This window comes from Artibeus jamaicensis, unplaced genomic scaffold (genome assembly GCF_021234435.1).
Source record: "Artibeus jamaicensis isolate MK-2021 breed Jamaican fruit bat unplaced genomic scaffold, CSHL_Jam_final scaffold_286, whole genome shotgun sequence".
Classification (NCBI taxonomy): domain Eukaryota; kingdom Metazoa; phylum Chordata; class Mammalia; order Chiroptera; family Phyllostomidae; genus Artibeus; species Artibeus jamaicensis.
Genome location: NW_026522034.1, coordinates 4,757,441 through 4,771,411, shown reverse-complemented (window position 1 = coordinate 4,771,411; position 13,971 = coordinate 4,757,441). Strand labels below are relative to the sequence as shown.

The window sequence follows — 13,971 nt, the reverse complement described above, 5'->3', positions numbered from 1 at the left end:
ACTACCAGGGCTGATGGTTTTATATTCATTGATGGGTAAAATTTGTTCTGTTAGAATTGTTTAATAAACAATGTTAAATATGTGACATATTAGTGTCGGCATAAGGAGTCTCAATTTCTTAGAAGGAGGGAAAAGAAGAAGGCATATGAGAAAGATCTGTACTTAAGTTAATGCATTTGTCAGTAAAAATTTATCAAGAAATAATGTATATTCAGTATCTATTGTATTCTTTTTGACTAAAGAAACATTAGCTCTGTGTTTTTCTGGTCAGGCTTACCCACAGCAGGATACATCTTTGAGTTCTGTTCTTGCCTATAATAGAATACTTTTTATAGTTAGGTCTTTTTACTTGTAAGAATTAGAAACTTGCTCAGGCTAGTTTATACAAGAAATAGGCAGAGTGGTTACTACAGCAGCTCTTGAGACTGGTAAGCAAGAGTTCCCGAATATTTATAATGCTCACCCATTTTAATGTAAACCCAGCTCCTCTTTCCTTCTCTTTGCAAGTTCTCATTCTCTCTGCTTCTACTGGCTTTCCTCATAATCTGTTTTGTGTGTCTTTTCTCAGCTGTGTAACTTCTTACTCATCACTTTCTCTCACCTGTAGCTCACTGTCGTTTCTCCCCTATTGATGTTTCATGATCTTTCAGCTCCTGTTCCCACTGCTAGGTGCCTGATTCACTTCACATTTCTTATTTTATGTGTTTGTGAATATAATTGGACCATCCCTATATAGGATGGATAGGTTTTATATATGATGACTACATAGGAATATTTTTAGCCTATGGATTGGCTTGCAAAATGAGACTAATATGATGATGGGCAGGGACTCTTGATGGTGTTCCTGATGATTCTCAAACTGATATTTTAAATGTAGTTTCTTTCTTTGTCATCATCATCTTTACCCTTGTCATTCCTATCCCAGTGTATTCTCAGCTCAGCAGCAGGGTTATCTTCAAAACATGTATTAGATCCTTGTCACATCTTTGCTCGAAACCTCATATTGGTTCCCCATCTCAGAACAAATCTTAACATCCTTCACCTGCAAGGCTTTATATATAAAATTCATGCCACCTCCCTCCCCCATTTTTCTTCTTACATCTCATACTTTTCACTTCCTTACTCTGCGATTGTGACCACCTTATATTTCTAAAACACTCCACATCATCAAAATTGAAAGGGAACCCACTGTATGGGAGAACGTATTTACCAGGGATACATCAGATAAGAGTTTAATCTTCAAGAGATATAAAATACTTTATAACTTACTACCAGGAACAAAACAATCCAATCAAAATATTGGCAAAGGACTTGAACAGACACTTCTCTGGGGAGGATATACAGGTGGCCCATAGACATATGAAAAAAATGGTCAACATCATTAGCCATCAGAGAGATGCAAATTAAAGCCACAGTGAGATATCACCTCATACCTGCCAAAATGGCCATCATTGATAAATAAACAAGTGCTGGCGAGGATGTGGAGAATAGGTAACCCTATTGCATTGTTGGTAGGAATGCAGACTGGTACAGCCACTGGAAAACAGTATGGAATTTCCTTAAAAAAATTAAAAATGGAACTGACTTTTGACCCAGTAATACCACTGCTGGGAATATACCTTAAGAATCACAAAACATCAATTCAAAAGAATATATACATCCCTATGTTCATAACAGCACTATTTATAAGAGCCAAGATTTGGAAACAGCTTTACGTGCCCATCAGTAAATGAGTGGATCAAAAAAACTATGGTGCATTTACACGATGGAATATTACACAGCAGTGAAAAAGGAACTTCTTACCTTTTGAGACAGCATGGATGGAACTGGAGATTACTACTATGCAGAGTGAAATGAGCCAGTCAATGAGACAGATACCATATGATCTCACCTACAAGGAATCTAATGAACAAAACAAACTGATGAGCAAAATAGAACCAGAGGCATGGAAACATGGAACAGACTGATGGCTATAATGGGGGAGGAAGGTGGTAGGGACTGGCTGAAAGAAGAGGAATGGATTAGCCGAAGAACGTATATGTGTTCCCCCTCCCCCCAGCCTCCCTCCCACTTGCACAGTCAATGGGGTAGGGAGTGGGGGGCAGGCTGGGTAGAGGGGGAACAAATTGGGACAACTGTAATAGCATAAACAGTAAAATATTTCAATTTAAAAAGCACTGCAAACACGATCATGCTTTTGGGCCTTTCTGCTTGTCATTTTTTTCTAATCCTCTCCCCTCATCTGCCTGACTTACCTCTGTGCTCAAATATGACTTCATCAGGGAAGCCTTTCTTGACCACTCTTTAAGACAACAATCTTCCACTCCCGCCCCCTGCCCCTTAACCCTGGTGCTTTCTCCCTCCCCCTTCATTTTACTTCAGAACATATCATGTGTGACATACTTCCATCTTTTATTTGTTGTTTCTCCCTCTGTTAGAATGTAAACTCAAAGGGGACAAGGAATTTTTGTCTGATGCTAAGAATGGTAACTGGCGGGTAGAGGCTGGTACATATTTGTTCAAATTTGTTTGTTTCTATCAAAACCCAATTAAATCTCGCTAAATAACTCAAGGTTAAAAAAAATAGAAAACTTCTGTCAGATAGCGATGTCTTCCAGCCTACTACTTGACTTCCTTTTACATGGCACAGTTCCGTTTTTCTCTATACCCAGGGAAACACTCAGGCAGGTCCTCCAGACTGGGTCCTAGCAAACGAGGTGCGCAGGGCCGAAGGACAGGCCTCCCCCTGAGATCTGCAGCCAAAACGAAGCGTGGAATGTTTTGTTGACTTAGTCAGGAGAGCTTTGCTTGTCCATCCAGCACAGTCTTTTAAAAAAACAACATGTATTGGACTATTATTTTTCAATTACAGTTTATTTATATTCAGTATTATTTTGTATTAGTTTTAGGAGTACATCAGTGAGGTTGGATAATCATATACTTTACAAAGTATCCCCCTAGTATTTCCAATGCCTACATATAATACTTATTACAATATTACTGACTATATTCCCTGTGCAGTATTTTACATATCCATGACTATTTTCTAATTACCAATTTGTAACACGTACATTAATATTAGTAAAATGCTAAACAAGTTTATTTTTTAGATTAGCATTAAAAAACCCAGAACTTTTTTTGGTGATGATTAAAATATGACATGAATTATTTTTGGTTGAAACATAATAACCCACAATAAATTGCTGATATTCTACTGTTTTTACCTCTGTAAAGGGCAGTTTCTTTCTTTAATTTTCAATTACAGTTACATTCTATATTATTTTGTATTACATTCAGGTGTATAGCATAGCAATTAGGTAGTCATATACTTTACAAAGTCTTCCTGCTGGTATTCTCAGTGCCCACCAGGCACCATAGATAGTTATTACAATATTATCAGCTATACAAGAGGAAATACACCCAAAATGGAACTTATTTATAAAAAATTGTGTATTCTTACATATTTAAACTTCAGTCACCGTCACACTATTGTCCATTAATGCAGCATACCTATCAAGATGTTTTCTGCTCAAAACAGTGTTGAACTCATCAGTTTTTGATGCCTGTTTGTGCATTTGCTGTTTTTTGCTTCACCTCTTCCACACTGGCAAAATGTTTGCTTTTGAGGCCTTTCCTCATCCAAGGAAACAAAAAAGGTTGTTTGGGGTGAGATCTGGTAAATAGGGAGGGTCGTACATGGGGGTCATGCTGTTTTTGGTCAAAAGCTGCTGAACACTCAGCTTGGTGTGGGCAGATGTGCTCACAAACCACCCATCATGAAATGGGGAAACACATTGAAAAAGTCTGCAAAAAAATTCACTGCAAAAAAAAATGCATCCTCTCACAACAGTGCCAGCTGGTACACTGATACAGATGGGTTCCTAGAACACTCATCTAGTGGGAGAAGCCTGTGCTACAAGGGGCCAATTGTAAGATAATTCCAGGGTTTGGGGGGGTCTCCTCTCATATTCCCTATGCTGTACTTGAGATCCCTCTGGCTATTTGTAACTACCCATCTGTACCTATCAATTCCTTCACCTTTTCCACCTAGTCCCCCAACCCCCTCCACTCTAACAACCATCAGCCTGCTCTCCCTGGGTCTGTTTCAATTTTGGTTGTTTATTTGGTTCTTTAGATTCCCCATATAAGTGAGATATATGGTGTTTTTCTTTCTCTGACTGACTCCATTTAGTATAATACCATCTAGGTCCATGCATGCTGTCAACAAATGGGAAGATTTCATAGTGTTTGCTGGACAAGTAAGATCCATTGTATATATGTACCCCCTCTTTATTATTCACTCCTCTCTTGGTGGACACTTGGGTTGTTTACATATCTTGGCTATTATAAATACCATAGGGGTGCATATATTGTTTCAAATTAGTGTTTGGGGTTTCTTGATGTATACTCAGTCGTGGAATCACTGGGTTTTAAGGTAGTTTCAACTATAATTTCTTGAGGACTCGCCCTCCATACTGCTTTCCACAGTGGCTGCACCAGTCTGCATTCCCACCAGCAGTGCACTAGGGTTCCCTTTTCTCCACATCTTCTCAATCATGTGTTGTTTGTGGGTTTATTGATGGTGGCCATTCTGACAAGTGTGAAGGGATATCTCAGTGGTTTTGATATTTGCATTTCTCTAGTGGCTAATGATGTTGATTATCTTTTCATATGTCTATTGGGCCTCTGTATGTCCTCCTTGGAGAAGTGTCTATTCAAGTTCTCTGCCAATTTTTAATTGTATTGTTTGTTTTTTTGGTGTTTAGTTGTATGAGTTTTGTATAAGTTTTAGATATTAACCCCTTATTGGATGTATCATTGGCAAATACGCTGTTCAGTAGGTTGTCTTTTTGTTCTGTTGATGGTTTCCTGTGCTGTGCAAAAACTGTTTAGATTGATGTAGTTCCATTTCTTTAATTTTGTTTCTCTTGCCTGAGGAGATCTATCAGGAAAAACACTGCTAAAAGAAATGTCTGATTTGATTGCCTATGTTTTTTTCTAGGTGTTCTATGATTTTGAGTCATACATTTAAGTCTTCAATTTTGAGTTCATTCTTGTAGATGATATAACAAGGTGGTCTAGTTTCATTTTTCTTTTGTATGTATCTGTCCAGTTTTCCCAGCAGCACTTATTGAATGAACTATCTTTATTCTCTTGAATGTACTTGCCTTGAATTAATTGAGCTACATAGGTGTGGGTTTATTTCTGGGCTTTCTGTTCTGGTCTGTTGATCTCTGTGTCTGTGTTCATGCCAGTACCATGCTGTTTTGATTACTATAGATTTGTTGTATAATTTGATATCGATAGTGGTGAGGCCTCCAACTTTGTTCTTTTTTTCTCAAGATTGCTGTGGCTATTCAGTGTCTTTTGTGGTTCTATGTATTTGTTTTAGTTCTGTGAAATACTCTGTTGGTATTTTGGTAGCAGTTGTGTTGAATATATAGATTGTTTTAGGTAGTATAGATATTTAATGATTTAATTCTCTCTGTTAATGAGCACAGTATATACTTTCATTTACTTGTTTTTTTTTAATCTTTTTACTTCAGAAACATAGTCTTCTTGAATAATGCAAACTTCCAATCTTCTATGGAATTTTGAGAAGACATTGTTTTTTGGTTAGAAGGATGGATAGATCAATGCTAGTCAGAGAAGCGTGTTTTGTGGTTGATGACAGAGGTGAGAACAAGTTAATGTCAGTCTGAGAAGCAGGTGATTCTATTGCTGAATAACCTGTTGACTTTTAAACCTGTGGCTATCACTGATTGGTTGGCTCTCAAAGCATGTTCACTGAAATGGATTGTTACTGGTCTGTTAGACAGTTTTTATTTGTTACCATGGCTACAGGGCTATCATTGTTTCATGCACAACTTTAAAGCCAGATATGGTGGTTGTTGCCATGACTATAAGACATCTTTCCCTAAGAATATGGGGACAAGAGTCACCTCTCTTTGACTGAGAATGTTTTCTTTTCCCCCCTCAAAACTTAACACTGGAAATATCACACCATCAAAACTTAGAGAACCCCATCTTTTCTTCATAAGAGTGTGGCTTTTTCATATATCCTTAAGGAACTATATAACATGAACACACATATAGTGGTAGCCTGATGGCTGCACTGTTATACAGCCAAAGGATCAACAGACTGAGTGAACCAAACTAAAGATGAAACTCAGAAGGATTTTCAGAAGTAATGCACAGATATGGGGAAGGAAAGTCAACCTCTTATGATGTCACTGTGAATGGGGAGAATGACAAGGATTCGGAACTTGCGCAGTCTTTCTCTCTTTGTACCAGTCAGGAGGTGTTTACTTTTTCCTGTTTTTTAAAGTAAAAGGGATTCATGTCAGACCTCCCTCAGTTGACTAGTAAGTACCGTGAAGGCAGCAGCTATAACTTACACATCTTGAAAGATGTGTAAGAGAACCTAGCACACTGTTTCACACACAGAAGTTATTTAAGAAATGTTGGCTCATTTAAATGGAATTTCCTTGTGTCACCTTTGCTTAAAATATTTTAAATGCAAAGCCATACAGAATGAATAGGAATTTGCCATTCCTTATTATTAAATTGGAAAAGTGCTTTCTTAATTATTGTTTTTTATTCATCTCTTTTTTTAGATCCTGGGGTCACATCAGATGTGGTATTTTTGAAACAACCTTCTTCCCTAGTCAGAGTTGTCGGTCAGAGTGCAGTGCTGCCCTGTGTGGCTGCGGGACTTCCTCTTCCAACCATTAGATGGATGAAAAATGGGGAGGCGCTTGGCACAGAAAGGTAATGTCTGCCTAAAACCCTTTTCAGCAATAGCTTGAGGCTTGGTCTTATCCTGTTTGGGACTGTTGATTAATACCCCCAAATATCCAGGTTTCAATAGAAAAATCACTCATCATACAAAGAACTAGGAAATCTCAAGTGAGAAAAGACAACCAATTAATACTAGCATTGAGATGACAGGTTTTAGAATTATCTGGCAGAGCTTTTGTAGCACTCATCATAAAAATGCTCCAGTGAGCAATAATGAACACATTGGAAACAAGTGAAAACATGGAATATCTCTGCAAAGGAAAAAGAAATGTCTTCTAAAAGAAATGGGAGATTTAAAGAAAAACCTTTGGCAAATTTTGAAGCTGGAGAATTAAAAAAAAAAACCCCTCAGTGGATGGGCTCAGCATCAGACTAAATAGGATGGAAGAAAGAATCAGTAAACTGGAAGAGAGAAAACACAAATGATCCGTATTAGGAATAAAACAGAGGATGCCACTGCAGACCCTGCAGACACCAAAGGATGGTTAGGAAATACTGTTAGTAAATGTACACGTGCAAACTTGACAATGTAAACAAGGTAAACGACTTCCTCAAGAAAAACAAATTACTATTGTCTAGTCCAACATGAAATAAATAACCCAAATAACCCTTTACCTGTTTGGGAGAATGAATTTGTAATTTTAAAACTCCCAGAAAAGAAGTCTTCAGGCCCAGATAGTTTCACTGGAGAATTCTACCTGTTTAAAGAATATTTAACAGATATTCTATACAGTCTCTCCAGAAAACAGAAAAGGAGGAATTAAAATTAGTACCAAAACTAGACAAAGATAGTACATAAAAGGAAAACTACAGATAAATATTGGGTTGGCCAAAAAGTCTGTATGTATATTTTCTTAAATAAAAGACACAGTTTTCATTTTCACCGGTAACTTTATTGATTTAGATATTTTCTTTCTGCTGTCTCCCATGTGGTATAACATTTAAGTGTTCTAGTTAATTTCTGCATTTGACTGCTGTCCACTTCAACTGGTCCATCCTACCATGGAGCATCGTCCAGTGAGAAATCTCCAGCATGAAACTTTGCAAACCACTTTTGACATGTTCTATTAGTCACAACACCTTTTCCATACATTGCACAAATCTTTTTTTGGTGTTCATTGTGTTTTTACCTTCCTTTGAAATAATAAAGCATAATATGCCAAAAATGTTATATATTTTCTTTCATCTTCAATATTAAGTTGGATACATAGAAATTCATCAGTTTTGATAAGTTTTTAATTTTTATTTTGTTATTTTAAAAATATATTTTATTGATTATGCTATTAGAGTTGTCCCAACTATTCCTTCTTTGCTCCCCTCCACCTGTTATGCCCCATTCCCTTTGGCAATCCCTCCACTTAGTTCATGTCCGTGGGTTATGCATATAAGTTCCTTGGCTACTCCATTTCCTACACTATTCTTAACCTCCCCCTGTCTCTTTTGTACCTACCATTTATGCTTCTTAACCACTGCACTTTTTTTTCCCTACTCCTCTTCTCCTCCCAACTATAACCCTCCAAATGGTCTCCATATCTGTTGTTCTGTTTCTGTTCTGCTTGTATGCTTAGTTTGTTTTTAGATTCAGTTGATAATTATGAATTTTTTGCCATTTTAACATTTATGGTTTTGATCTTCTTTTTCTTAAAATAAGTTCCTTTAACATTTTATATAATAATGGCTTGGTGACGATGAACTCCTTCAGTTTTTTCTTGTCTTGGAAACATTTTACCTGCCCTTCAATGCTAAATTACAGCTTTGCTAGGTAGAGTAATTTGGGTTGTAGGTCCTTATTTTCATCACTTTGAATACTTCTTGTCAGTTTCTTCTAGCCTACAAAGTTTCTTTTGAGAAATCAGCTGACAGTCTTATGGGAACTCCTTTGTAGGTAACTCTCTGCTTGTCTCTTGTTGCTTTTAAGATCCTCTCTTTACCTTTAACCTTTGGCATATTAATTTGATGTGCCTTGGTATGGTCCTCTTTGGGTCCATCTTGTTGGAAATTCTCTATGCTCCCTGGACTTGGATCTATATTTGTTTTTTCAAATTAGGGCAGTTTTCTTTCATTACTTTGTCAAGTAAGTTTTCAGTTTCTTGCTTTTCCTCTTCTCCTTCTAGCACCACTGTGATTCAGATGTTGGTATGTCTGGAGATGTCCCAGGACAGAGGTTTAGTCTGTCCTCATTTTTTTAAATTCCTTTTTCTTCTTCCTGTTCTGATTGAATGTTTTTTTTTTCCTTATGTTCTAAATCATTTATTTGATTCTTGGCTTCATCCAGTCCGTTGTTGTTTCTATGTAAATTTTTCTTTATTTCTCTTAATGTAACTTTCATTTCTGATATTTTTATGCTGTTGATGTATCCGGTGTGGTCCTTGAGTGTCCTAATAACCAGTGTTTCAAACTCAGCATCTGATAGATAGCTTATCTCCATTTTGTTTAGTTCTTTTTCTGGAGTTTTGATCTGTTCTTTCATTTGGGCCATGTTTCTTCGTCTCCTCATTTTGGCAGCCTCTCTGTGTTTGTTTCTATGTATTAGGAAGAGCTGCTATGACTCCCTGTCTTAGTGGATGAACTATTGTAAAACCCTGGGCAGAGTGGTCTGGTGTGTGGATGGGATCTTGTGCTCCCAAGGTATCCCTCCTGATTTTTACCCACTACACTGGGGTGTGGGACTGCCCCTTCCATAGCTCTGTGCCTCTCTGAGTGACTCCGCAGGTCTCTGCCCCTTCTACCCACCTGGGTGAATATGGCTTCTTTAATTCCTTGGTTATCTGACTTCCATACAGCTTGATTTTCTGATGTTTTGGGTGATATTTGTTTTGTAGTCTAGTTGTAATTTTTGCTGTGGTTGTACAGAGAGGTGAGCTGTGTTTCCCTATGCCTCTGTGGTGACCAGAAGTCAGTAAGTTATTTTTTAAACACACTGATATGACAGCTGCCACAATGCAATCTAAAAAATTGTTTCAAATGAAGTTTAAGGCAACTAAATGCTGCTAGAGCCGTCTTACAGAAAAAAGCAAACTCTTTGGCCAACCCAATATATAAATAGAGACATAAACAATCTTATAATACAGCAAATAGAATTCATCAATGTGTAAAAAGTCATATATATATTGACCAAGTGAGGTTTATTCCAGGGCCGCAAGGCTGCCTTAGTGTTCCAAAATTAATGTGATCCACCATTTTAACAAATTGAAGGAAAAAACCCATGGGACCAAAATTTATTAGTGGAGAAAAAGCATTTGACAAAATTTAGCACTCGTTATTTTAAACAACTCTCAGAAAAATAATTAAGAATGTCTAAAAAAATCTACAGCCAATATTATGCTTAATGGTGAGAAGACAGTACTTTCCCTTTAAGATGAGGAATCAGTTAAATCACTTTACTATCATAGTACAAAAGTTCTAGTCGGTTCAATAAGGCAAGTAAAAGAAAAGGCATATAGATCAGAAAGGATGAAATAAAACATTTTCTATTTGCAGATGGTATGTTTGTCTAAATAGAAAATCCTAAGGAATTCATAAAAAACTAGAACTAAGACATGAGTTCAGCAAGTTTGGAAGATAAAAGTCAGTTGTATTTTTAGATGTTAGCAATGAATATGTGAACCCTGAAATTACATTCACTCACAAAAATGTTGAAATATTATTTGTTTAAATCTAACAAAACCTGTTAAGCTTGTATGCTGAAAGCTAAAAAAATGCTAATGAGAGAAATCATGAAGATCTAAATAAATGGAGAGACATATTGTGTCCATTTACCATCCAAACATCTGGATTGTAAAACTCAGCATAGTTAAGGTGTCAGTTCTCTTCCAGCTGATATACAGATTAGCCCAATTCCTGTTAAAATCCCAACAAGATTTTATGTATATGTAGACAAGATTATTCTAACATTTATATGGAAAAGTAAAGGAACTAGAATAGTTAAAATGATTTTTTTAGGTGGGAAGACTCAGTCTACCTGATTTTAAGACTTACTGTATAGCTATAGTAATTAAGACTGAAGCATTAATGGAGAGACACATATATCAGTGGAACAAAACAGGGAATCCAGATGTAGACCCACATAAAAAGGCACAACTGAATTTTGACAGATGCAAAAGCAATTCAGTGGAAGAAGGATTGCCTTTTAAACAAATAGTACTGGAGCAGTTGGACACCACACCCATCCATAGGCAAAAAAACCAAACCTGAACCTTAAGTCTCATATTTATGTAAAAAATTAACTCCAAATGGATTATGGAACTAAAGGAAAATGAAGTTTTAGGAAAGAAACATAGGAAATCAGGATCTAGGGCTATGTAAAGTTCTTAAGATTTGACACCAAAATACAATCCATAAAAGGGAGATTTGAAAATTGAATTTCATTAAAATTAAAAACTTCTCTCTGTGGAAGAAACAATTATAAGGATGAAAAGATAAGCTACAGAGTGAGAGAAAATATTTGCAAACATCTGGAACAAAGGACTAGTACATGAAAAGATGTTCAGCATCACTAGCTATCAGAGAAATGCAAATTAAAACCACAATGAGATATCACCTCACACCTGCCAAAATAACTATCATTTAGTAAATCAACAAACAAGTGTTGGACAGGATGTGGAGAAAAGGGAACCCTAATGCACTGTTGGTGGGAATGCAGACTGGTGCACCCACTGTGGAAAACAGTATGGGTTTCCTCAAAAAATTAAAAATCAAACTGACTTTTGATCCAATGATTCCACTGCTAGGAATATACCCTCAGAATCATGAAACACCAATTCAAAAAAATTTATACACCCCAGTGTTCATAGCAGTGCTATTTACAATCAGCAAGATTTGGAAACAGTCCAAGTTCCCATCAGTAAATGAGTGGATCAAAAAACTGGTACATTTACAGTTTTAATGGAATACTATGCAGCAGAAAAAGAAGGAATTCCTGCCTTTTGCAGCAGTATGAATGGAACTGGAAACTATTATGCTAAGTGAAATACTTAGCATAAGTATAAGTATGCTAAGTATTTCATTTAGCATAATAAATGAAAGACAAATATCATTTGATCTCACTTATAAGAGGAATGTAGTGAACAAAATAGTGAGCAAAATAGAACCAGAGGTGTGGAATCAGGGAATAGACTAACATCTGTAAGAGGCAATAGGGTAGGTGGGATTGATTGGAAGAAGGTGAGGGATTAGTCACAGAATACACATGAAAGACATGTGGACAGTGGTATGAGGATTGACCATGGAAGTGGGAGGCAGGGTGGCTGGAAGGGGGCAAAGTGGGGAAAATGGGACCTTCATAATACCACAAACAGAAAAATAGAAAAAATGGGAAAAAAAGAAAAAACAAAAATGAATGTAAATATCACATATAATCATACTATTCATGATTATTAAAATGTTAGTATACTCTAAAAATAAAAAATGTGTAAGGGATACCTCAAAATTTAACATTAAAAAAGCATATAATCCAGTTAGACCATGGACAAAGGCATGAATAGATGTTTCACCAACAAAGATGCATAGATAGCAAATAAGCACAAGAAGAGTCGCTTTATATTTATTAACCCTTAGAGAAATGCATATTACATCCACAATGAGATAGCACTACATACATATCAGTATCACTAAAAAATTTTTTAAAATGATAACACCTGCCCAGTCTGGTGTGGCTCAGTGGACTGAGCGCCAGCCTGCAAACCAACGGGTCTCCAGTTTGATTCCCAGTCAGGGCACATGCCTGGGTCAGGTCCCCAGTAGGGGGCATGCAGGAGGCAACCACACACTGATGTGTCTCTCCCTCTCATTCTTCCTCCTTTCCCCCTCTCTAAAAATAAATAAATAAAATAATAATAATTAAAGGAAGGTAACACCAAACAATGCCGAGGCTTCAGAGGAGCTGGATCACTGACAATGCTGATGCGAATGTGAAATGGTACAGCCACTCTGAAAACCTGCTGGGCAGTTTCTGAAAACAGACTGTGTGCAACTACCATGTGACCTGACATTTACACTCTTCAGCTTTTATGCCATAGAAATGAACTTACATTCACACAGAAACCTGGCCGTGTATATTTACAATAATTTTCTTCATAATAGCACCCAAACCGGAAACCACCCTGATGTCCTACATTAAGTGAATGGTTACACAAACTGTGGTATCTCCATAGTGTAAAATTACTGCAAGGCAATAAAAGGAATGAACTACTAATCTGTGCAGGAGCTTGGGTGAATCTTCATAGAATTACGCTTAGTAAAAAAAAGCCAGTCTTCAAAGGTTACATATTGTGTGATTCTATTTCCGTAACATTCTTTTTGAAATGACTGAAAATTATTGAAATGGACAGATTAGTGGCTGCCAGGGGTTAATCAGGAGGTGGGAGTGGCAGGGGAGTAGGTAAGGATATAAAAGTGCAGTATGAGGTAGTGGTGATGGAAATGTCAGTGTCCTGGTTGACATACTGAGCTACAGATTTATAAGATGTTACCACTGGCGGAAACTGGGTAAAGGGCACATGGTATCTCTCTGTATTATTTCTTAGAACTGTGTATGAATCCATAGTTACCTCAAAATAAAAAGTTTAAAGAAAAAAATGACAATAAATTTGTACTAGAGAGTATATGACAACAATGTCTGTGTGGAAGAAGTCCAACCACTGTTACTATAACGAGAACGGTTTGTACAACATCAGTGTAACCTGGCAGCCAAGGGGAATGGACTGGAATGTGCATGTGTGAACAATGATGACTTCATGGTACTAGTCAGTGGGGGCAGTAGACACTGATGAGTGAGCATGTGTGCTGTGTGGTCATCACATTCAGTATGACTGAGCAAGTGGAGCAATGCATCTGCATCAAATTTTGCATTAAGTTTGAACATTCCTCCACGGGAACAATTCATATGATTCAGAAGGCTCTTGGAGACAATGCAGCCAACAAGTGCATTGCAAATAAAAGTGTGGTGCAAGCCCTACAAAGATGGTCAAGAGTCTGTTGAAAGTGAGCCACGTTCTGGAAGGCCTGCAAGAAGCAGAGCACCTGAGAATGTTGAACATGCACAGGCTGCAATCAACAAATGTCGCCAACTGAAAGTACGAGAACCAGAAGCTGATGTGGGGGTTTCAAACACGACTGTGTCCGAGATTTTAATACAGGATCTCGGCATGAAACGTGTTGTGGCAAAATTAG

At 37.2% G+C, this 13,971-nt stretch overlaps 1 protein-coding gene across 5 annotated transcripts in view; it reads left to right on the top strand.

Moving 5' to 3' along the window:
• Positions 1-13,971, top strand: part of NEO1 (neogenin 1) — a 240,607-nt gene that overhangs the window by 81,001 nt on the left and 145,635 nt on the right. For all 5 annotated transcript variants that reach the window (XM_037134533.2, XM_037134530.2, XM_037134529.2 and 2 more), the window contains exon 4: positions 6,618-6,771. In XM_037134533.2, the coding sequence (XP_036990428.2) occupies positions 6,618-6,771 (154 nt within the window). The remainder of the gene's footprint in view (positions 1-6,617; positions 6,772-13,971) is intronic.